The sequence below is a fragment of the Pteropus medius genome, unplaced genomic scaffold (assembly GCF_902729225.1).
Source record: "Pteropus medius unplaced genomic scaffold, Ma_sr-lr_union100, whole genome shotgun sequence".
Taxonomy (NCBI): Eukaryota; Metazoa; Chordata; class Mammalia; order Chiroptera; family Pteropodidae; genus Pteropus; species Pteropus medius.
The window spans coordinates 2,268,104-2,290,668 of record NW_024347793.1 but is presented as its reverse complement, the minus strand read 5'-3'; the positions used below and the strand labels follow the sequence as shown (position 1 = coordinate 2,290,668).

General features: G+C 38.4%; 1 protein-coding gene across 3 annotated transcripts in view; it reads right to left on the bottom strand.

Annotated features, from left to right (window-relative positions):
• The window catches only part of LOC120615461 (adhesion G protein-coupled receptor E4-like), a 52,236-nt gene that overhangs the window by 5,424 nt on the left and 24,247 nt on the right, over positions 1–22,565 (bottom strand). For all 3 annotated transcript variants that reach the window (XM_039878540.1, XM_039878543.1, XM_039878541.1), the window contains exons 4-14: positions 21,370–21,492; positions 19,111–19,263; positions 17,062–17,102; positions 16,077–16,212; positions 15,856–15,963; positions 15,512–15,696; positions 14,766–14,933; positions 12,944–13,138; positions 4,769–5,004; positions 1,359–1,425; positions 701–792 (exon numbers count right to left, since the gene is read on the bottom strand). In XM_039878540.1, coding sequence (XP_039734474.1) covers positions 701–792; positions 1,359–1,425; positions 4,769–5,004; positions 12,944–13,138; positions 14,766–14,933; positions 15,512–15,696; positions 15,856–15,963; positions 16,077–16,212; positions 17,062–17,102; positions 19,111–19,263; positions 21,370–21,492 — 1,504 coding nt within the window. The remainder of the gene's footprint in view (positions 1–700; positions 793–1,358; positions 1,426–4,768; positions 5,005–12,943; positions 13,139–14,765; positions 14,934–15,511; positions 15,697–15,855; positions 15,964–16,076; positions 16,213–17,061; positions 17,103–19,110; positions 19,264–21,369; positions 21,493–22,565) is intronic.

Below are 22,565 nucleotides of genomic sequence, written 5' to 3'. Positions count from 1 at the left end.
TTTGCATGTGACGAGGTATGGAAAAACACCACAGAGGTATTTGATTCTGACACTCCAGAATCAAAGAAACTGAGGCTAAAAGATGTTAGGTTGGTCTCATACATAGATGAGATCAAAGCCAGGGTTTGAAGTTGGACAAAAATTCCTTTTTGTCCACACGACTCACTAATGCAAGGTTTTTACCTTTCTTTAGTAAGATGAGCGGTTTCTTCCCCTTATCAGTGGGGATATTAGCAGTGCCCACGCAGAGGTTGGAGGCATGAGCATTCAAAGAAACAATCTTCAAAACTGCCCAGCATCTATCAAGTGCTAGTTAATATTAATTGTCATCATTATTATTTTTAATAATTTAGATTAGCACTAGTGAGAATTGAGTTTCTACTACCAAGGAGAATGGAGTCCAGAAGTGCATGGACACTTAAGGGGCAAAAGGATAATGTTGATACTCTTGGAATTAATTTTATATAAAGCATATGCTATACAAAAGAGGCATCCAGTGACTATTTGTTGAATAAAAAGATGATGGAGTACATTAAATTACCTGAAAGTTATAGTTTTTACTCATTCTATAAGTTGTCCCTCGTATTCTCTTTATCTAGTACTAGGAAATTTTATATATTTTCGTACGGGTTTTTCTTTCCCAGGTAGAATGGTCCTGTAGGAAAATCTGTGGATACCACTGATTTTAATACCATCTTACCTGGTGTCCTGAATGGTGGAAACTTCTTTATTGAGGGAGGAAAGTTTACTTCTCAAAATCCACAGAATTTGGAAGTAGAACACCAAGTTTATCTGTGTAAAGAGCATGAGAAATTTACTTGGAATTTTATTCTGAAGCCATGCCATACAACCCAACTTGAGGTATACCTAAGAATCGTTTCCTCAAAGACATAGGATTCATAAATATGGTGTGGACATATGCTCTGGTCTAGATATCACACAGTATATAACCTATGGCACTTGGTGTTTGATTAGGGTGACTATATCAAACCAGGACACCTTGAAAGTGAAAACATGCTATTAATATCTACACTGGGACAATGAATAGAAATGCAAAATACCTAGCCAAAGGGAAAACATGTCACTCTATGCAGAGTAGATACTTGCTAAATATTTGTTGAATAAATGAATGTCGAATTTTTAAAGGAATGTCCAGTAGAGGGTTATACTATATCGGATCAACCAATGAGCAAGGGAAATACACACGCAGCAGTACTTCCAATAAGAAGGGTTAATCACATTGGACTATATTTTCTTATCTTTATTTCATTTCCACTTTAATAGGTAAGAAACACTCTCTCTGTGCTTGGCCAACCCAGGGCAGGCACACCAATAAATACCCATCAATGGTCACCTACCAAGATAATGATGGCCACTGGACCCATAAAGCTCCAGATGAACCCTTTATCAAGACTGAGCCAGCAGCTGTTAAGAGAAAAAAAAGGATTAGCTGCTTGTTTCTTGCAAGACAAAGGACTTTTTAAAATTTATTTATTTTAATTAGTTTCAAATATACAGTACATTGGTTAGACATCTATATAGTTCATAAAACAATCCCTCCATTTGCTCCCTCCCTCCCCTGATCCTCCACCTAGCCAACGTATTAATGCTAATTGCATTCTCTATGCCATGCTCCTCATCCGTGACCATCCATCAGCTACTAATTTGTACTTTTTTAACCCTTCACCCCATTATCCAAGTCCCCAAACTCCCCGCCCCTCTGTCTATCATCAAACTGTCCTCTATATTTGTGATTCTGTTTTTGATTAGTTTGGTTTTTTTATTCTCTAGACTCCTCATATACATGAAATCACACAGTGTTTATCTTTCTCTGTCTGACTTAAATACCTTCTAGGTCCATCAAAGCAATAACTATTTCCATCTCCTTCCTTTTAGTCTCTGTGTGTCTTTTAACCTGAAGTAAGTCTTTGATGTTTTTTTCTTTTTTTTTTTTTGAGATAAATATTAGCTTCATTATATTTTTTTAAATTAATTTATATATTTTTTCATGGTGACATTGGTTAATGAAACCCAAGTCCCTCCAACATTTTCTGTAATACTGGTTTGGTGGTGATAAATTCCTTTAGCTTATTTTTGTCTGGGAAGCTCTTTATCTGTCCTTCAACTCTAAATGATAGCTTTGCTGGATAAAGTATCCTTAGTTGTAGATCCTGGGTTTTCATCACGTTGAATATTTTGTGCCAAGTCCTTCTCTCCTGCATAATTTCTTTTGATAAATCAGCTGCCAGTCTTATGGGTTTTCCCTTATAAGTAACTATCTGTTTTCCTCTTGCTACTTTTAATATTCTTTCTGTGTATTTAACCTTTGGCATTTTAATTATGATGTGCCTTGGTGTGGGCCTCTTTGAATCCCTGATTTTTGGAATTCTATGAGCTTCCTAAGGTTGTATGTCCATTTCCTCCACCAGGTTAGGGAAGTTTTCCATCATTATTTCTCAAACAGCTGTTCAACATCTTGATTTTCTTCAGTTACGCTGATGAGACTGATATTTGGACCTTTAATAGTGTCCCATATGCTCCTTAAATTATTTATATAGTCTTGGCATCTTATCTCTTGCCATTCTGATTGTGTGTCCTTGGCTTTCTCATCCTCTAGATAGGGCATTTGATCCTTTTCTTTATTCACTTTGTTTATGCCATTGTTTATTCCATTTTATATACTTCTCAGCTCAGATAATGTGTTCTTCATTTCAGAATGGTTCCCTTTTATAATATCCATTTCCATTTTTATGATTTTTATCTCTTTGTTGAAGTTCTAACTGAATTTATCTGCACTTCCCAAAGGTTCATTGAGCATCTTTATAACCAGTGTTTCGACCTCTGCATTGATAGATTGCTTGACTCCATTATTCCTAGATCTCTGGTCTGTTCTCTCATATAATTTCTGCTTGTCTTTCCATTTTTGCTGCCTTTCTATGTATGTTTTATGTACTAAGCAAAGCTCCTAAGTCTCCCCATCTTATTAGTGTGGATATGTGAAGTAGGTGTGCAGTGGCACAGTCCTGAGAGGGGTTCAGCTGCAGGCCAAACAGCCCCAGCCTCTACCTCTCCGGGGCCACCACAGACTCTGTGCTTATAGTTTCTTCAAAAGGCCATACCAGAAACCAAGGCTAGCTGCCTCCATTGTGAGTCTAGGTGCTGCTCAGCAAGAAGCACCTAACTCTCTGAGGCTATACCTGGATGTGGCTTGGGTGGGGACGTGAGTTAGGGGAGGTAGGGTTTCAGGGAATCCTCTGGGCGGAGTGACCTTTGTTATCCAGTTTGATGACATCACGGCTATGGCAGCATTGTGTTCACACACTGGGACGGGGGAGTACTCAACAGGGAACAATGGATACCGCCAGCACTTCTGTACAGAGTAAGTCTCACCTCAGCCCTCACTCTGACAATGTCTCCCTATAAGTCCCAGGTGCCCCCTGCACTCAGCCGAATTGGAACTGGTGTTCAGAGGGAGCAGGTCCGTCACTGTGAAAATCCACTCTCAGACATGGCCTTTTTAAGAGGCTTCTGCAGCTACCGCTGCCGCAGCCTCCATCTCTCTCAGCCGCTTGAGACTGGGCAGCCCCGTGTCCTCGCCCCGTCCAACCTTCTGCCACTGCAGGATGATTCTTTGTATTTCTCCCTGGTTGTATGGCTTGTTCATCTAGGTCCCAGGCAATTTGTCCTTGCTGCTGCTCCTTGTTTCTGTCACAACTTTGATTTGGTCGCCAGAGGGATGAACAGAGACTCTATCATCTATGCCATTTTTTTCCTCCAAACAAAGGACTTTTAATTCAGGCTCCTGTGGCAAGATCTGAGCAGTGTGAAGAACTGTTTAGTTCTGACCTAGGTTTTAGATAGAATCAGACATGGGTCCTTATCTGACACAAGATGTATGCTCTGAGACTCTGTTTTCCCAAGTGTAAAGAGGGGTTAACAGACGTATTGAAAAGGTTAAATGATGGCTTTGTCTATTTTCCAAGTCCTGAAGTCAGATAGGATCAATCATCTGACTTTATTCTTCTCCTTCAATATTGTGTTAGCTATTTCAGGTCTTTTGCCTCTTCATACAAACATTAGAATCACTTTGTCAATACCCAAAAAATAATTTTCTGAGATTTTAATTGTGAATGTGTTGAACCTATAGATCAAGTTGGGAAGAATTAACTTCTTAACAATATAGAGTCTTCCTATCCATGAACATGGACTATCTTCATTTATTTGAATCCTCTTTGATTTCTTTCATCAGTTTTCCTCATATATATCTTATAGGAAAGATTAAATGAGGTAATGTACACACAGTTTTTGGATACAGTTCCTGGCAAAGGGTTAAGTCTCAATAAATGTAAGTATCCTGATAATAATAATTACTATAATAAGAGAGTAAAAATAAGGCATCAAAATGTGGCTATTAATAACACTGCCTTGAAAATTCTGACTTACTCTCTTTCTAGATGCAACCTTGAGAAAGATTATTAAATACATTAAGGCCCAGGAGTCCTGTGCATAAGGTGATAAATATTGCCAACTTCATGGGAGAGATGAAATACTGCATATAGAAATCACTATCTCTGATGCATCACAGGCCTTCAAGATTTTTTGCTATTGTTATTCTTTACATTTCGGAGATTAACCTCAACCTACTCAACTTACACTTTCAGAAAAAGGTCCCACAGATTCTTAATGTTGGGTCAAGGTCTAGAGAAGATACATATCATATATTCGCCCGGGACACTGCTTCTATCATAAAAATACTCATCATGCTTACTGGGTATAGGTTCCATAATTTCTGTGTCCTACTATTGCAGACACAGCCACAATCAGAGCTGGGATCCCATAGCCTAAAGTGTACGTGAACCTCTTCTTGAATCTTCCTGTATTAGTATAGTTGGCCACCTTGAGGTTCCTGACAGTGAGAAAGAGGTATAGCCCTTCGAGGAACATCCAGGTGAAGGAGGCCAAGTAGAGGTAGTGCAACACCCCTGCGATGATGGAGCACAGCACCTGGAGGGAAGAGGAGAGTTAAGAATGTGGTGTCAGTGTCATCCGTACCTGATTATACCCACAGCACTTATTATTTCCTGGATGATGACCTGGAATTTCATTTCCAACACCAGTGATTTTTTTATCTGAGGCAACACATTTTCTGGAGGCTTTTACTGGCCATTGAAGTCTGCTTACACCATGAACAGGACAGGCCAGAAGTGCCACGGAATAAACACCAGGGGAGCAGCCCTCAAATCCATGATGGATGAGTGTTGGTAAATAAATACTCTGCTGCTCTTGCCTTTTGGATAGGCTAAGGTATCCAGATAGTTGGTAAAACATTATTCCTAAGTGTGTTTGTGAGGGTGTTTGTGGAAGAGATTAGCAACTAAATCGGTAGATGAATAAGGAAGATTGCCCTCACCAGTAAGGGTCAGCATCATCAAATCTATGAAGGGCCTGAAAGGAATGAAAACTTGGATAATAGAAGAATTTCCTCACTCTGCTGGAGCTGAGATATGTATCTTCTCTAGACCTTGGACATTGGCAGTCATGGTTCCAGTAAAATTTTATTTACAGAAAGAGGTAGGGGAATTTGGAGAAACATGGTGGAGTGAGAGACATCCCTAGATCTCTCCCCTTGAAACAACAATAAGCCTGAACATCTAAAACAAACAAACAACAAAACACCCAAACTGCACACCAGCATGTCTGAGTGTGGGATCTGCGCATAAGAGCTACCACAAGTCAGAACCCTGGGTTTCAGGCAGTGGACTGGGAGAAATAAAGAAGCTGCCTCTCGCAGCCTGAGTTCACTGTAGGGGGAGTGGGAGGGGAGAAGATGCAGCAAGTTCCCTGAACAGCCATGCCTGAGAGTGCTATGAGCTCCATGCAGCCAACAGCAGGGCCTAGTCATCAGAGCAGAAAGCAGGGAAGTGGGATGGCAGAGGAACAACAGTTGATTTTTACCTGCCGTGGTTGCAAAACCAGGATGAACCGCAGTCCCAAACTGCCAACCCAGAGGGCCCCTCCCCCCATACTATCCAAGACCAAACACCGTGGAAGCCCAGGGGAATCTGAGCAAAAGCTACCGAAACTGTCGCTAACACTGACAGGAACTGAGACTGAGAGTAGTGAGCATATACAAACATCTATAAGGAAAAAAAGGCATTATTAAGGCTTTCTATAAGGCAAGGATCTGAGAAACTTAGACGCTACCTAATAGAATCCAAAAGAAAAGTGCCTTCTTTGCAACAGGCTAAAGAGAAACCTTTATATAATAAATTTTATTTCTAGAAAAAGAGTAGAATACACTTCCATTAATGCCCAGATGAAGAAATATTCCATTAAACACCATGAAAAACCAAGGTGAAAAGGCATCTCAGAAACAGAAAAATCTCCAGAAAATAAGCTTGCAGACATAGAAATACATGACTTAAATGAAAGAGAATTCAGGATAGTACCTCTGAAAAAACTCAGTGACTTCCAAAATGAGTCATATCAACAATTTCAGGAATTGAGGAAACAACTAGATGAGCAGAGCAAGAAGATTGAAACCCTCAAAAAGAACCAAATAGAACTTCTGGAGTTGAAGGACACACTGCAAAAGTTGAAAAATGAAATAGCAAGCTTGGGAAATAGAGTCGACCAAATTGGGGGAAAGGATCAGCGATATTGAAGACAGAAATCTAGAAATAAATCAGAAAGAAGAAGAGAGAAACCAAAGAATAAAAAAGAATGAAAGAGAAATACAAGAATTAGCAGATACCATCAGGAGACAAACATAAGAATAATAGGCATTCTCGAAAGTGAGGAAAAGGAGCAGGTACTAGAAAGAATTTTCAGACAAATAATTAATGAGAATTTCCCAAATCTAAGGAATGAGCTGGAGCTTGGAACTCAAGAAGTCAACAGAATACCCAATTATCTCAACCCAAAAAGGCCTTCACCAGCATTATCAAAAATCAATGACAAAGACAAAATTCTCAGGGTAGCCAGGGAGAAGAAAACGGTAGCTTATAAAAGAAAACCCAATACATTATCATCGGAATTCTCAGCACAAACCTTACAAGCCTGATAGGAGAGGAATCAAATATTGAAAATATTAAGTGAAAGGAACTACCAGCCTAGAATAATGTATCTAGCTAGTCTCTCTCCTTTAGATATAAAGGAGAAATTAATATTTTTCCAGACATACTAAATTTGAGGGAATTCTCCACCACGAGGCTTGCACTACAAGAAATACTGAAAGGCGTCAGTTTACCTAAAACAAAATGAAAAAAAAACATAACTAAGAGTAAGGTGACAATCAGGCGAATAGAAGCAGAGAAGTGAAATCCTTACTAAGAACAGGGCATTATAAGCTTAAACATTAAGAAGAGAATTGCTATAGCAAGATAGTAATGAACATTTAGCATACCTACAGAAAAATTGAGACAACACTGACTGAAAAGGGAAGGATTCAAAGATCCAAATTCGCAAAGGGGAACAGAGATAAGGCATGAGCAGAAGAAAATGGATGACTCTCTATATATAACTATCCTTTTCATATTCGTAATGGTAACCACATGCCAAAAATTTGGAACTGAAGTATATAACAAGAACCAGAGGGAAAATCCACAAAAGCCAACCAAAATAAAGAAAACAGAAACATGAAGACAAGGAAGCAATGGAAATACTGAGCTAAGAGAAAGCAAATATAAAAAGGCTATAAGAAGACCTCATATTTCAATAATCAATCTAAATGTAAATGGAATGAACTCACCAATAAAAAAGCACAGAGTTGCAGATTGGATCAAAAAAACAAAACTCAATCATATGCTGCCTTCAGGAGATACATCTCAGCTCCAAAGACAAATATAAACTCAAAGTGAAGAGGTGGAAAATGATATGTCAAGCAAATGGCATTCAGACAAAAGTGAGAGTAGCGGTACTAATATCAGATGAAATTGACTTCAAAAAAAAGGTAAAGAAAGATACTGAGGGACACTTCATAATGATAAAGAGAATCATGCACCAAGAACACATAACACTTATTAATATCTATGCTCCCAATCAGAGAGCCCCAAAATATGTAAAGCAATTACTAACAGACCTTAGGGAGAAACAAACCAAAACACAATCATAGTAGGGGACTTAAATACCCCACTGTCGACATGGACAGATTATCCAAACGGAAAATCAATAAGGAAATAAAATCCTTAAATGACACATTAGACCAACTGGACATAATTGACATTTACAGAGTCTTCCAAACCAAAACAGCTGCTTATACATTCTTCTCTAGTGCACATGGAACATTCTCAAGATTGACCACATACTGGGACACAGAGATAGCCTCAACAAATATAAGAGGGTTGAAATCATACCAACCATATTCTCTGATCATAATGCTTTGAAACTAGAGATCAACTGCAAAGAGAAATCGGGAAGAACCACAAATACATGGAGGTTAAACAACATGCTACTGAAGAATAACTGGGTCAGAGAAGAAATAAAAAGGGAGATCAAGAGATACATAGAAACGAATGATAATGATAGGACAACATATCAAAACTTCTGGGAAATGGCAAAAGGGGTCATAAGAGGAAAGTTCATATCATTACAGGCCTAGCTCCAAAAACAAGAACGAGCCCAAATAAACAACCTAAATTCATCTTTAAAAAAATAGAAAAGACCAAACGAATGGAATCTAAAGTCAGCAGAAGGAAAGAAATCATCAAAATTAGAGCAGAAATAAATGAAATTAAAAACAAAATTAATAAATAAATAAATGCAACGAAGAGCTGGTTCTTTGAGAAGTTTACTAAAATTGACAAACCCCTGGCTAGACTCACTAAAGAAAAATGAGAAAGGACACAAATAAACAAAATCAAGGATGAAAGACGGAAAATTACGACAGACACCGCAGAAATACAAAGGGTCATACAAGAATACTTTGAAAAAGTCTATAACATGAAATTTAATAACCTAGAAGAAATGGACCAGTACTTAGAAAAATACAACCTTGCTAGACTGAATCAAGAAGAACTGGAAAATCTAAATAGAATGATCAGCAGTATGGAAATTGAAATAATCATCAAAAACCTACCAAAAAGTAAAAGTCCAGGACCAGATGATTCACCAGTGAATTCTACCAAACATTCAAAGAAGATTTAATATCTATTCTCCTCAAACTCTTCCAAAAAATCGAAGAGGAGCCATATTTCCCAAATCATTTTATGAGGCCAATATCACCCTGATACCAATATCTGGTAAAGATAACACACAAAAAAACTACAGATCAATATCTTTCATGAACACAGATGCAAAAATTCTAAATAAGATAAGAATGAACCAAATACAGCAACATATTAAAAAGATTATACACCACGATCAAGTGGGCTTCAACCCAGAGGCACAGGAATGGTTCAACATACGCAAATCGATTAATGCGATTCACCACATAAACAAATTAAAAAGTAAGAATCATATGATCATATCAATAGATTCAGAAAAAGCCTTTGACAAGATACAGCATCCATGTATGATCAAAACATTTAACAAAACGGTATAGAAGGAAATTCCTTAATACATTAAAGGCCATAAATGACACACCCTCAGCCAACATTATACTTAATGGTAAAAGACTAAAAACCTTTTCTCTAAGATCAGGAACAAGGCAGGACTGTTCACTATCACCACTGTTATTCAATATAACTTTGTAGGTCCTAGCAAGTGCAATCAGACAAGAGAAAGATATAAAAGGCATCCAAATAGAAAACAAAGAAGTTAAACTATCACTATTTGCAGATGACATGATTCATTATATAGAAAAGACTCCACAAGAACACTATTAGAAACAATAACCAGATAGAGTAAAGTCTCTGGACACAAAATCACTGTTCAAAGATCCATAGCTTTCCTATACTCTAATAATGAAGTGTCAGAAAAAGAAGTGGAAAAAATCATTCCTTTTGCAATTACAATAAAAAAGAATAAAATACCTAGGAATAAATTTAATGAAACATGTGAAGGACCTATATAATGAGAACTACAAGACCCTATTAAAAGAAATGAATAAGATACAAAGAAATGGAAAGATATTCCATGTTCTTGGGTTGGTAGAATCAACATAGTTAAAATGACCATATTACCTAAAGCATTATACAGATTTAATGCAATCCCCATCAAAATCCCATCAGCATATTTTTTAAAAAAATAGATAAAAAAATCATCAGATTTGTATGGAAGCACAAAAGACTCTGAATTGCCAAAGCCAATCTGAGAAAAAAGAACAAGGCTGGAGGTATCACTCTGTCCAACCTCAAATTATACTGCAAAGTGATAATAATCAAAATGGCATGGTATTGGCAGAAAAACAGACACACAAACCAGTGGAACAGAATCGAGAGTCCAGAAGTAAACCCATATTTCCATGGGCAAATAATTTTTGACAAACAAGCCAAAAACAGACAGTGGAGAAAGGAACGCCTCTTCAATAAATGGTGCTGGGAAAACTGGGAAGCCACCTGCAAAAGAATGAAACTAGACTGTTGTCTATCACCACACATCAAAATTAACTCAAAATGGATTAAGGACCTGAATATAAGACCTGAAACAATAAAATGCATAGAAGAAAACATAGGAACTAAACTCACGGACCTTGGACTTAAAGAGGATTTTATGAATTTGACCTCAAAAGCGAGGCAAGTAAAAGACGAGATAAATGAATGGGACTACATCAAACTAAAAAGCTTCTGCACAGCAAAAGAAATCATCAACAAGATAAAGAGACAACCACCCAAATGGGAAAATATATTTGCAAGCAACACCTCCAATAAGGGCTTAATATCCAAAATATACAAAGAACTCATACAACTCAATAATAACAACAACAACAACAAAAAAAAAAAACGATCTGATCAAAAAATGAGAAGTGGACCTGAACAGATACTTCTCCCTACAAATGGCCAACAAATATTTGAAAAGATGTTCAACATCGCTAGCTATTAGGGAAATGCAAATTAAAACCACAATGAGATACCATCCCACACCTGTTAGAATAGCTATTATCAACAGGACAAGTAATAATAAACGTTGGAGAAGATGCACAGAAAAAGGAACCCTTATACACTGCTGGTAGGACTGCAAATTGGTACAGCCACTATGAGAAACAGTATGGAGATTCCTCAAAAGACTAAGAATTGATCTACCATATGATCCAGCAATCTCTCTACTGGGTATTTACCCCAAAGACTTGAAAACCCATATCTTAAAAGATATTTGCACACAGATGTTCATAGCAACATTATTCACAGTGGCCAGGACATGGAAGCAACCAAAGTGTCCTACAGTAGATGATTGGATAAAGAAGCTGTGGTGCATATATACAATGGAATATTACTCAGCCATAGGAAGAGATAAAATACTGCCATTTGCAACAACATGGATGGACCTTGAGATAATCATGCTAAGTGAAATAAACCAGACAGAAAAAGTTGGAAATCACATGATATCACTTATATGTGGAATATAAACCCAAAAGCAACAAAGGATCAGTACACACAAACAGAGACTCCTGTACATGAAATATAAACTAGTGGTTACCAGAGGGTAAAGCGTGGGAGAAGTGGGGAGGTAGTTGGGGTAAAGAGGATCAAATATGTGATAACAGAAGGAAATCTAACTATGGGAGGTGAACACACCATGTAAACATTTAGATGCCTTACTGTTACAGTGTACAGACGAAACTTATTGAATTTCGTTAACCAATGTCACCATAAAAAAAAAATTTTTTTTTTTAAAGAAACTGGTGGTGGGCCAGAATTGGCTTGAGCACTGTAGTTGGCCAACCTCTGCCCATTTTAAAATGAGGAAAGTGTGACCTAGAGAGGTTAAAATCTTGCTCAAGATCACATAGCTGGTAAAAAAAATAAATAAATAAAAATGGATCTGAAACCCAAACTGTCTGCAGAGACCATCCTTAACTCCTAACCATTGCACTTTACTGCCTTTTAGAAAAAATAATAGTGTTTTCATAACCTTCTGGCTGTATGATCATAGTCTTTTGGGGTTAAAAGGAGTCTTGGTGAATATCTAGTTCCAGTTCATCCTAGATGTGATGATATATGATGATGATCGTGCTCAAGATGAAAATAAAACTTAACATTGTTCTCCAAGTAATTAACCCAGACTCTGCTATGTTTGATCTTTCCAAGACCTTACTAGACCCCTATGATGATGCCCCTGTTTTAGAGAGTAAATTTAAAAAGGGGTAGTCATTTCAACAGGTCGCATCATGAGTAGGATGAAGAGTTGGGATTCAAATGCAGATTGTGTGGCAAAGACATTGTTCACCAAAAATTCAAGCCTCCCTCCATGTCTCAGTTCTAGAATATAGATTTGTCACTGGGACATGACTTCCCAACCACAGACTATATTTTCCAGCACCCTTTGCAGTTAGGTGTGACCATTTATAAGGTTCTAGCCAATGGACTATCAGAGGAAGTAATACACACCACTTTCTGAGGTGGCCCATATAAACCTCCCTCATGGGACTCTACCACACTCTTTTCTCTTTTCAGTTGATGGAAATGGAACGGACCCCAGGATGACCTTGGAAACTGTGTATGGGAGATAGAAGAGCCTCCATGGGCCTGAGTTTGCAGAACAGACACCCTCAAAGCTGTTTGCTCACCTTCTACTGATACATAGGGGAAAATTAACTACTCTTGTGATAAGTCATTGGCATTTTAGAGTTCATTTGTCACAGCAGCTATTGTCACTCTATGTAATACCATCAGTCTGGCTCTTAATCACTTTGCTGAATGGCCCCTCAGAAGGTACAGGTCTTGTCAAAGTCACACAGGAAGAGAGCTGAAATGGGAACTCTCGCTTTTTTTCCTGCTATTATTTCTTCAAGACATGATGGCTAGATTTGACTATGTCAATGAGGCGATTTGGTTAAGTCACCTACCTCAGGCTCAGTTTGATCAATTGCCGTGAGGAAGAGGAGGTGGGCCAGAAAGAGGCAGATGGAGAGCTGCAGGTGGAGGGAGGTGTTGGTGTTCTGGATGGGTCGGCACAGGAGGAAGGTGAGGGTTGCCAGGAAGAGGCACAACAGAGAGAGACTCAGTCCCAGGTAGGTGATCGCAGCCAGAATGGGATCCACCTATGAACCACCAAAGGAGGAATCTGTTATAGTGTCCAACTCTGCAGTTATGTTCCTGATGGGGAGTCTGAGAGGCTTCTCAGTTCAGCCCCGTAGATAAGTGACTTAACCTCTCTGAAACTTGGTGTTTCCATCTCGAAAACGGGGACATAAGATCATTTACCACATAGGGCTGTTGAAAACTCAAACCACTAGACTAGTACTGTGCAAGAGAAATATGTGAGCCACATGTGTAATTTAATTTTTCTAGTAGCTATATTTTTAAATGTAAAAAGAAACTGGTCAAATTAATTTAATAGTATATGTTCAAAATATTTTTAGCTCAACATGTTGAATATAATATAGTCACTATAATAATACAATAAACATGTAATCTGTTCAAATTATAATCAATGTAAAACAATTATTAATGAGCTATTTGATACTCCTTTTTTTCCATATCGCCTTTGAAATCCAGTGTATATTTTACAACATCATACTTACGTGTGTTACTTACAACATACCTCATTTCAGATGCTATATTTTCAATGAATGTGAAATGTAGTCTTACCAAAAAATAAAGTTGTGTTTGATGGGAAAATGTTTTACACTGCTTCTTCATTTAAATAAATTAAAATTAAATAAAAATAAGAATTTGGTTCTTCAATTACACTAGTCATATTTCAAGTGCTCAATAGCCACATGTGGCCGGCCAGCCAGTGATCCTATTGGATGGATGACACAGCACTCAAAAGTAGTCTCCATGAAGGCTAGGATTTCTTTATCTGTCTTGTTCACTGATGTATTTGCAGTGCCTAAGACAGTATCTGACATATATTAATTAGGCACTCATATATGAACTTGTTGAATGAATAAATGAGGCCATATAATTAAATGAGCAACATAATCATTGTCATATAGTACATATTCGATAAATAAGAACTAAAAAGAAATAGGGGAAGAAGTTAGGTAAAATTTTTTTAAACCTGAGTTATCCTAAACATAGTTGGGACCCGAGAAGTTCAGGGGGCTGTGCTTTTTTATTGGTGAATATCAGTTGCCTTTCTCTGATCTGACTAAGAAGATTTAGCTGTAACTCTCTCTTGCAGAGGAACAGATGTTTTTTATCCCAAATCACCTTAGACTTTTCCACTGTAAGGGCTGCCAATCTAACTACCCAGTGTCTGAGAGCTTCCTCTACTAGCTTGAGCTCTTTCTGTCCATGCCCATGGAAGTGTCAGAGAATTCATTGTCCCCTGGATACAGCTTTCAACTAACAACTGAAGGGAGGTGGTGTATAAATACCCTAGCTTTCTTGCTGTTCAGTTAGAATGAACTATAGTAACTCACAGAATCCTCCAGGGAAATCAGCTCCAGCTACCACAGGGGTAACCACCAGTGATGCTCTCTCTGCATGGCTTCTCTTCTTTTCCCATATCATTTTCCTGGTCCCCTCATCTGTCTAGTAAGCTCCTTCCACTCGACTCAGTATCTTTTTTTTAATTAAAAATTATTGGAGTGACAATGCTTAATAAAATCAAATAAGTTTCCAGTGTACTTTTCAATAGTTTCAAAGACATAGAGAGGATGACTTCCCAGCTTCCTGGACATAGTTAGATTCACAGGAGAGAACCATGAATTTTGGTACCTTAGGAACAAGAGCCAAGAGTACAGCAAAACTGGAAAGGTGGAAGCACTTGCACGTGGTGTAAGAATCATTGCTGCTCACGTGAGTGCAGCCCTCTGTCGACCAGCTGCCTCCTTCCTCCAATCCTTCCCAGTAGACACACAAATGTTTTGTTCTCTCACCACCAGGCTGGAAAGAGAATAGCATGAAAGTGGTTCTCTTTCTGGTTTAATCATTTCAACTTCATAGGTTGGTCAGGGATGCACTGGGTTAGAAACTGGATTGAGAAAACCCCATCATCTGGAACACTTGTAGGGAAGAGTTTTATACCACACCTGCTGTGAGCTTTATTCTTCATTGATTCTGCCCTGCTCTAGTCATCTCAGAGCCCCAGGAACTGACTCTTATGAACTGCTTTCCCCATACTGCTTGTCGTTGGTAAAACCAATGAGAGGAACTGGTGAGAGAGCATTAGATGAGAGCAGGATATTTCTTCCAGACTCCTTTTTACCCCGGGCTATCTCCATCTCCAGCAGGGCACCCCTCCTTCATGCCTCCAAGCTTCACTGGGATCAATAATACTCATCCCCGTCCCCCCATTGCCTTTTTAGGCTTAAACGTGATAACAGCTTCTCTGGACACCTCGATATTTCTTGTAGGTTCTCTTAACCCTGAATGATAAGATTTGGATTCAGTTCCCTGCCTGGATCCTAACAATACAGCCCTTTAAGGTATTGCACAGAGAACCAGCCCTGTGTCTTGCTCACCTCAGTATGTTTGAAGGTCAGGAACACGGGTCTAGACAGATAAACTTTTTCCTTCATACCGATGGTGCCACTCACAATACGAGACTTCAGTTTCACTCCCACTGTCCTTCTTCTGTCACTGAAGAAGGATCCATTCAGAATATCCCCAAGACGCTGATAAGTGATAAGTGCAACTGCACTCCTTTCTGAGAAAACAGAAGAGAAATTATTTTACAGGGAATATACAGTTTGGTGAGTTGGAATTGAAAATTTTGTAAGTCTACACCCCCTGGCCTTGTCACCTAGAAGTGAGACAACAGAGCCTAGAATTTGAAGGTCCAGAGAATCCATTTTAGACACAGTACCTCCTGTGGTTCCTTTGAAAACATCATTGCAGTCAAGATCCATTGTGTTATTTCCAGCTTCCAGAACAGTCTTCTCACTTGTCTCATTGCACTTCTTGATCTCATAAACTGGAAACATTAAGAAAATTAATCCTGCTTGGCTCATATAAACACAAAAGTCTGATAAAAGATCGCCCTTCTAAAATTTCTTGGTCATAAGGAAAATGCTCAGTGTTTCTTACCTATATCAAGCACAGAATTTTCGAACTTTCCAGGAGAAGCAAAACTCCTATTCCATATGGTTGATTCAATGTCTTGAAGTAGCTGGGTAGCCTTTTTTGCAATGTTCTCTTTGCTTCCATTGTTCTTTAGAATTGTCTTTCAAAAAATAAAGCTAATTAGGCAGACTCTTACGAAAACTAAAGGAAGTAGGAATCTATATAAGTGTATTTGGGTGAACCCAGAAGACAATAACATTTATTAAGGTGCTACTAGGTTCTGTGTTATCAGCCTGTAAACTTTCTCATTTACCACACACAGCTGTGTGATCCATCACCCCATTGTATTTATGAGAACATGAAGGCTTAAAAGATGAGATATCTGGAAACTACAAAGAGTGCCTTTTGGAAGAAGATAGGGAATAGGAGGTGGCGAGGGAGTGGAATGTGCCTCTGGATCTGGGGTCCCCAACCCCTGGGCCTATGACCTGTTAGGCACTGGGCCACACAGCAGGTGATGAGCAGCAGGCAATCAAGTAAAGCTTCATGTGTATTTGCAGCCACTCCCCAGCGCTAGCATCACTGCCTCAGCTCCATCTCAGATCATCAGGTGTTAGATTCTCATAGGAGAACCGATCTCTAATGCCAAAAAGGCTGGGAACTGCTATATGTTTGATGCAGGTCTCTGAATGACTGCTGTGACATTTAAACCCTTTCCCGGGGTTTTTCAATCTTCTCAATTAACATTTGAGACCAGATGATAGTTGCAGGAGGGCATTATAAGATATTTAGTAGCATCCCTACTCTCCACCCACCAGATTTTAGTAGTACTCTAGTTGTGCCAACCAAAAATGTCCCCAGACATTGTCCCCTGGGAGAGGATAAAATAATCACTGCATAAGAAGTGCTATGTCCTAAAAGTCATAGGGAGTCATGGTAGTATTTGAGCAGGAGAATGACATGCTAAGACTAATCGGCTCTTCCCCAAACCTAGCTTCACCTTACTCACCTGAATGACTTGTGATAACTCTGTCTCCTTACTACTGTTCTCTGGGGGGAAAAGGCAATTGATTAGTCAAATATGGGAGATAACATTCTGGCTCACATCCCATCTTCCAAGCACCCTCAAGTTGGGTCTTTCACTGATACTTCCACATCCTATCCTCATTTTCCACTAAGAAGTCTCAAATGTCATTTAGAGTAGAATAAAGAGAATTAGGATGGGGCTTCCAGTTCAATCATTCAGTCAATAGTATTTATTGAGTAATTACTAAAAGCCAGACACAATGCAAAACCTTATTGATAAAGAGGCAAAGGGAATTCTTTGTAGAGTTTGCAGTCTAGTGGGAAAATCACTAAGCCAATAATGACAAATAAATAATTAAGTGATTGCAAGAGTCCAAGATGTTAATAAATAGAAAAAGGTGACTTTGGAGTATATACAGAAGAGGGCTCAGCATATCAGGGGTGCAGCAAAGGCTTAAAACAATGGAAATTTATTTTTCTCATGGTTCTGGAAGCTAAAAGTCCAAAATCAAGGCCATGGCCCCTCTGAAGGCTCTAAGTATGATTCCCCTTTGCTGCTTCTCGTTGTTGCCAGGAATCTTTGACATTCCTTGGTTTATGGCAGCCTAACTCAAACCTATGCTTCTGTCTTTACATGTTCCTCTGTGTGTATATCCCGATTCCCAAATTTCCCTCTTCTAATAAAAACATCAGTCATACTGAATTAAGGGCCCGTCCTAATCTAGTGTGACCTCATCTTGATTTGATTATATCTGCAAATCCTGTATTTCCAAATAAGAGCACCTTCACAGGTTCCATGAGTGAACATCAATTCAGGGAGATGGTATTGCACCTAGTACGTGAGGTGAGCAGGTTTCTGAAATGACTCTCAGTGGTCCTGCCTCACTTCCCTTTATTCACATCTTTGTATGTGAGTTCACTCTTCCCCCTAACTGAACTCTATTCATTCCTAGTGAATAGATTACAGCAAAAGTGAAAGGATGTCACTTCTGAGGTTAGGTTATAAAGGTCTATGATTTCTGTTTTGTTCACACTTCTGAGGTTAGGTTATGAAGGACTATGATTTCTGTTTTGTTCACAGTCTCTTTCTGGCTATTCTCATGTGCTTGTTATAATAAAGCAAGATAGAGAGGCCGACACAGCTAAGAATGGAAGGCGGCCTCTCACCAAACACCAGAAAGGAACTGAGGCCTTCAGTCCAATAGCTTTCGAAGAACCGAATCCTGCCAGCAACCACGTCAGTGAGCTTGCAAGCAGACGAACCTTCGGATAAAACTGCATCCCTGACCAATACTTTGAATAACCACAAAGTGAAGGACCAGGTAAGCCATGTCTCGCTTCCCAGCCTATACAGACCATGAGACAATAAATATGTGTTGATATGAGCCACTAACATTGGAGTCATTTGTTGGATGGCAACACATAACTAATAGAATAGATGTTATTATTCTTCCCACTTATAGATGAGGCATGTAGAAGCTAGTCACTACCTAAAAGTTAGCTGGTAAGTGGTAGTGCCAGAAATCAAATCCAACTGTCTAAATCAAAACATGGAATTATACTATGAATGAACAAAATAAGTCAATAGGTTGTGATAGTGAGAGCCATGATTTTCAGTATTGAAGAAAGAAGTTACAAATCAGGAAAGAGGAAAGGCTAGACCAAGCCCGATGTGAGATTTAAATTGGAGCTATCAGTGTGAACTCATGGATTTTAGTATGCAGACAGACAGATAGACACAGAACTTGAATTTAAAGTCAGTAAGAGAGAAGCAAGTAGAGAAATATAGTAGAAAATTAGAGATGTCATTTTGGAAACCCAGAAAAGAGACATAAATTTGTAAGGCAGTGACCTAGAGATGGTGGATGAGACCATAAACCTGAATAAGGCCTTCTGAAGAGACTACCGAGGAAGAAGGACAAGGGCTGGGACAGGTCTCTGCTCTCTTATACTGGCTTGACATTGGAGGAACTCTGAAAATCCTCCCCTGCCCCTCCTTGTTCACACTGGAGAGAAGATTGTAGGTTCTTACCATAACATTCTGAATGATTTAATTTAACAAAACTAGCCACCCAGTTTAAGATAGGGAGATGTGGGATACAGCTGCAGTAGTAACTTCCAATTTCATTTCTGCAGTATGACACCTGTTTGCATTTTGCCAGCCCAGTCTTGCACTCATCGATATCTGTGAATCAAGAAAAAATATGGTTTTTCATTCTCATAGAACTATGCCATTTCTCTTTCCCATGGAATCTCTGCTACCCAACATCATTCATAAATGTACCCAGAACAACATCCACTCTTGGATAAAATGACTCAATATTATAACAATGATAGTTCTCCTTAAGTTAATTTATAAATCCAATATGATCCCAATAAAAAATATCTACACGTATTTAATGGAGTGAGATGAGTTGATACTCATCTCATGCAAAAATAAAATGGCCATAAAAACTATGGGGTGGGGACTAGCCTGATCAGACATTAAAACATACTACAAAGTCTCGATAAAACAATGAGATGCTAGTACATGAATAGATAAATAGACTAGTGGAATAGACTAAAGGTCCAGAAATAGACCCAAGTACATATGGAGCTTTAGAACATGGCAACAGTGGTATGATGATGACTGGACAACACGTTCTGTTGGCAAGACCATGAGAAGACAGGTACATTGCTGGTGAGAAAGCAAATTGGTACAACTTTTCAGGAATTAAATTTGGAATATCTAATCAAGCTACATGGATTTTACCTCCTGACTCAGCCATCCCACTTCTAGGGCTGTACCTTAAACACACACTTCCACAAATATTGGCAACAGCCTAAATATCAAAAACAACTTAAATACCCATATATAAGAGAGGGTTGAATAAACTACAGTTCGTCCCACAGCCGTAAAAAAGAGAATGAGGAAGATCTCTGTGGATCGATTTGGAGTAATTTCTAGGATAAATTTAAGCAAAAAAAGCAAAGTGTAAAAGGGTTTCTGCAGTGTCCTAGCAAAAGTGTCAAAGTCACAGAAAACAAGGAAAGATTGAGGATCCGTCACAGATCACATGAGACTAAGGGTCATGACAATTAAAGGCAATGTGGGATCCTGAAATGGTTCTTGGGACAGAAAAAAATGGGCATTGGGGGGGAAACTCGTGACATTTGAATAAAGGCTGTAGTTTAGTTAACATCACTTCCTGGTTAACATGACTTGTGTTCATGTCCTTAGTTAACCTTAATGGAACTGGGTGAAGGAAATAAGGAATTCACTGTGTTACTTTGCAATTTTTCTTTAGGCCTAAAACCATTTCAAAATTAAGAGTTTAAAAAATAGATACATCCAGTATTGTGTGATTCCACTCATATGAGGTCCCTAGAGGAGTCAAATTAACAGAGATAGAAAGTAGAATGGTAGGTGCCAGGGGCTGGAGGAAGAAGGAGAGTTATTGTTTAATGGAGACAGAGTTTTTTTCAGTTTGAGAAGGTGGAAAAGTTCTGTGAATGGATGGTAGTGATGGTTGCACAACAATGTGAATGTATTTAATACCACTGAAAGACATACCAAAAAATAGTTAAAATGATAAATTTCAAGTTATGTATATTCTGCCACAATAAAATAAAACAAATCCTAAATAATCTATAATTTTCTATTTCACCTTCTAAATTGACACTACAACTCTGTCAATAAGATATTCAGTTCCACCAATCAGATATTCAGGAGTGCTATTTTCTTTAATATTCAAATTGACCTTTGGAATTTGTGGAAATGGGAAAGGATTTTGGCTGAAGAAGATGGCCCACCAGTAATGAAAAGCAAAATCGAAATACTAAACTGGGGGCAGATCATGGAGGATATCAAGTGCCAAAGATATCCATTTATTCATGTGTTCTCTTGGTCAGCCTGTTTTTATTGGGCATCTGCTATGTGACATTATTCTCTGTCTTAGGCATACAGCAACAAACAAACAGAGATGATCCTTGTCCTTGTGAAGTTCTCAGGCAAACAAACAAACAAAAACACTAGTGCTTTAACCCTCAAAAGCCCAGGACCCTGGGAACTTTACCTTCCCCTAAAGAAAAAACAAAAACCATCAAGCTGGCATCAGATGAGAGTGTGAGAAGCACAAGGGGCATTGAGCACAAGTTCTTGAAGGGCATTGAGACAGCCCTGACATTTTCTACTTTGTAATATTCTTGCATCTTTGCAGTACTACTGACTCCTATGTAACACAGTGTTTGAGGCATAGAAGAATGTCCCAGCCCTTTCCCAACTTCAAGATGAGTATGGATTGCATCCTACCTTCACATTTCTCATAAGGCCCGATGATGTACTTCTTCCCAGACTCAGACTGAAATCCATCTTTACAAGTACAGTGGATGCTGTTAAAGCAGCTGGCATTTTCAGGGCATGGGGGACATAAAGCTATAGGAAACACAAGATCCTTTCATTCATTTGCTTATTCATTTATTCAAAAAATATTTATTGGCATCTATGATGTACCAAACATTGTAGTCAAAAGAATGTGCTCTTGGAAATAGCTCTGTTTGCATCCTTTTTGTACCCATCCCACTACTGAACACAGATGCTCAAAGTGCCCCACCTATGTCCCACCTCTGCCACCAATACCACTTTTGCCTGACAGTAGAAATTCTCTGTCAGCATCTATGTTTCTTTACCTGAGAGATTTCTTTGGCCCCTAGAGTTCTTTTTGCTCATCACATAACAGGTTAGCAATTTTTCTACCTCAAGGAGCAGTTCCCTCAATCAGTGACTGACAAGAGTCATTATTAAAAAACCTAGCTTCCTTATTATCAAAAATAAACAGAGACTAACAAGTGTTGGTAGAATGTAGAGAAATTATAACCCTAGCCCATTGCTGGTAAAAAATGTAAAATGGTGTAACTATTGTGGAAAACTATATGGCAATTTCTAAAATAAAAAATAAAAATTAGAATTACCAAATTACTATAGGATCCAGCAATTCTATTAATGGGTATATATCTGAAAGAATTAAAAGCAGGGTCTTGAAGAGATATTTATATACCTATCTTTATAGCAGCATTATTCATAATCACTAAAAAATGGAAGCTATCCAAGTGTCCATCAACAGATGATGGATAAACAAAATGTGGTCCACCCAGACAATAGAATATTATTCAGCTTTAAAAAAAAAAAGAAAGAAAGAAATTCCAACACATGCTACAACATAGATGAACCATGAAGACATTGTGATAAGTAAATTAAACTCATCACAAAAGGACAAATGATATATGATTCCACTCATAAGGTCCCTAGAGTAGTCAAATTCATAAAGACACAAAGTAGAATGGTGGTTTTCAGGGGCTAGTTGGAGAGAAAATGGGGAGTTGTTGTTTAATGGAGACAGAGTTTCAGTTTTGCAAGAGGAAAAATGTTCTATGGATGGGTGGTGATGCTGGTTGTACAACAATGGGAATGTACTTAATGCCACTGAACTACACACTTATAAATAGTTA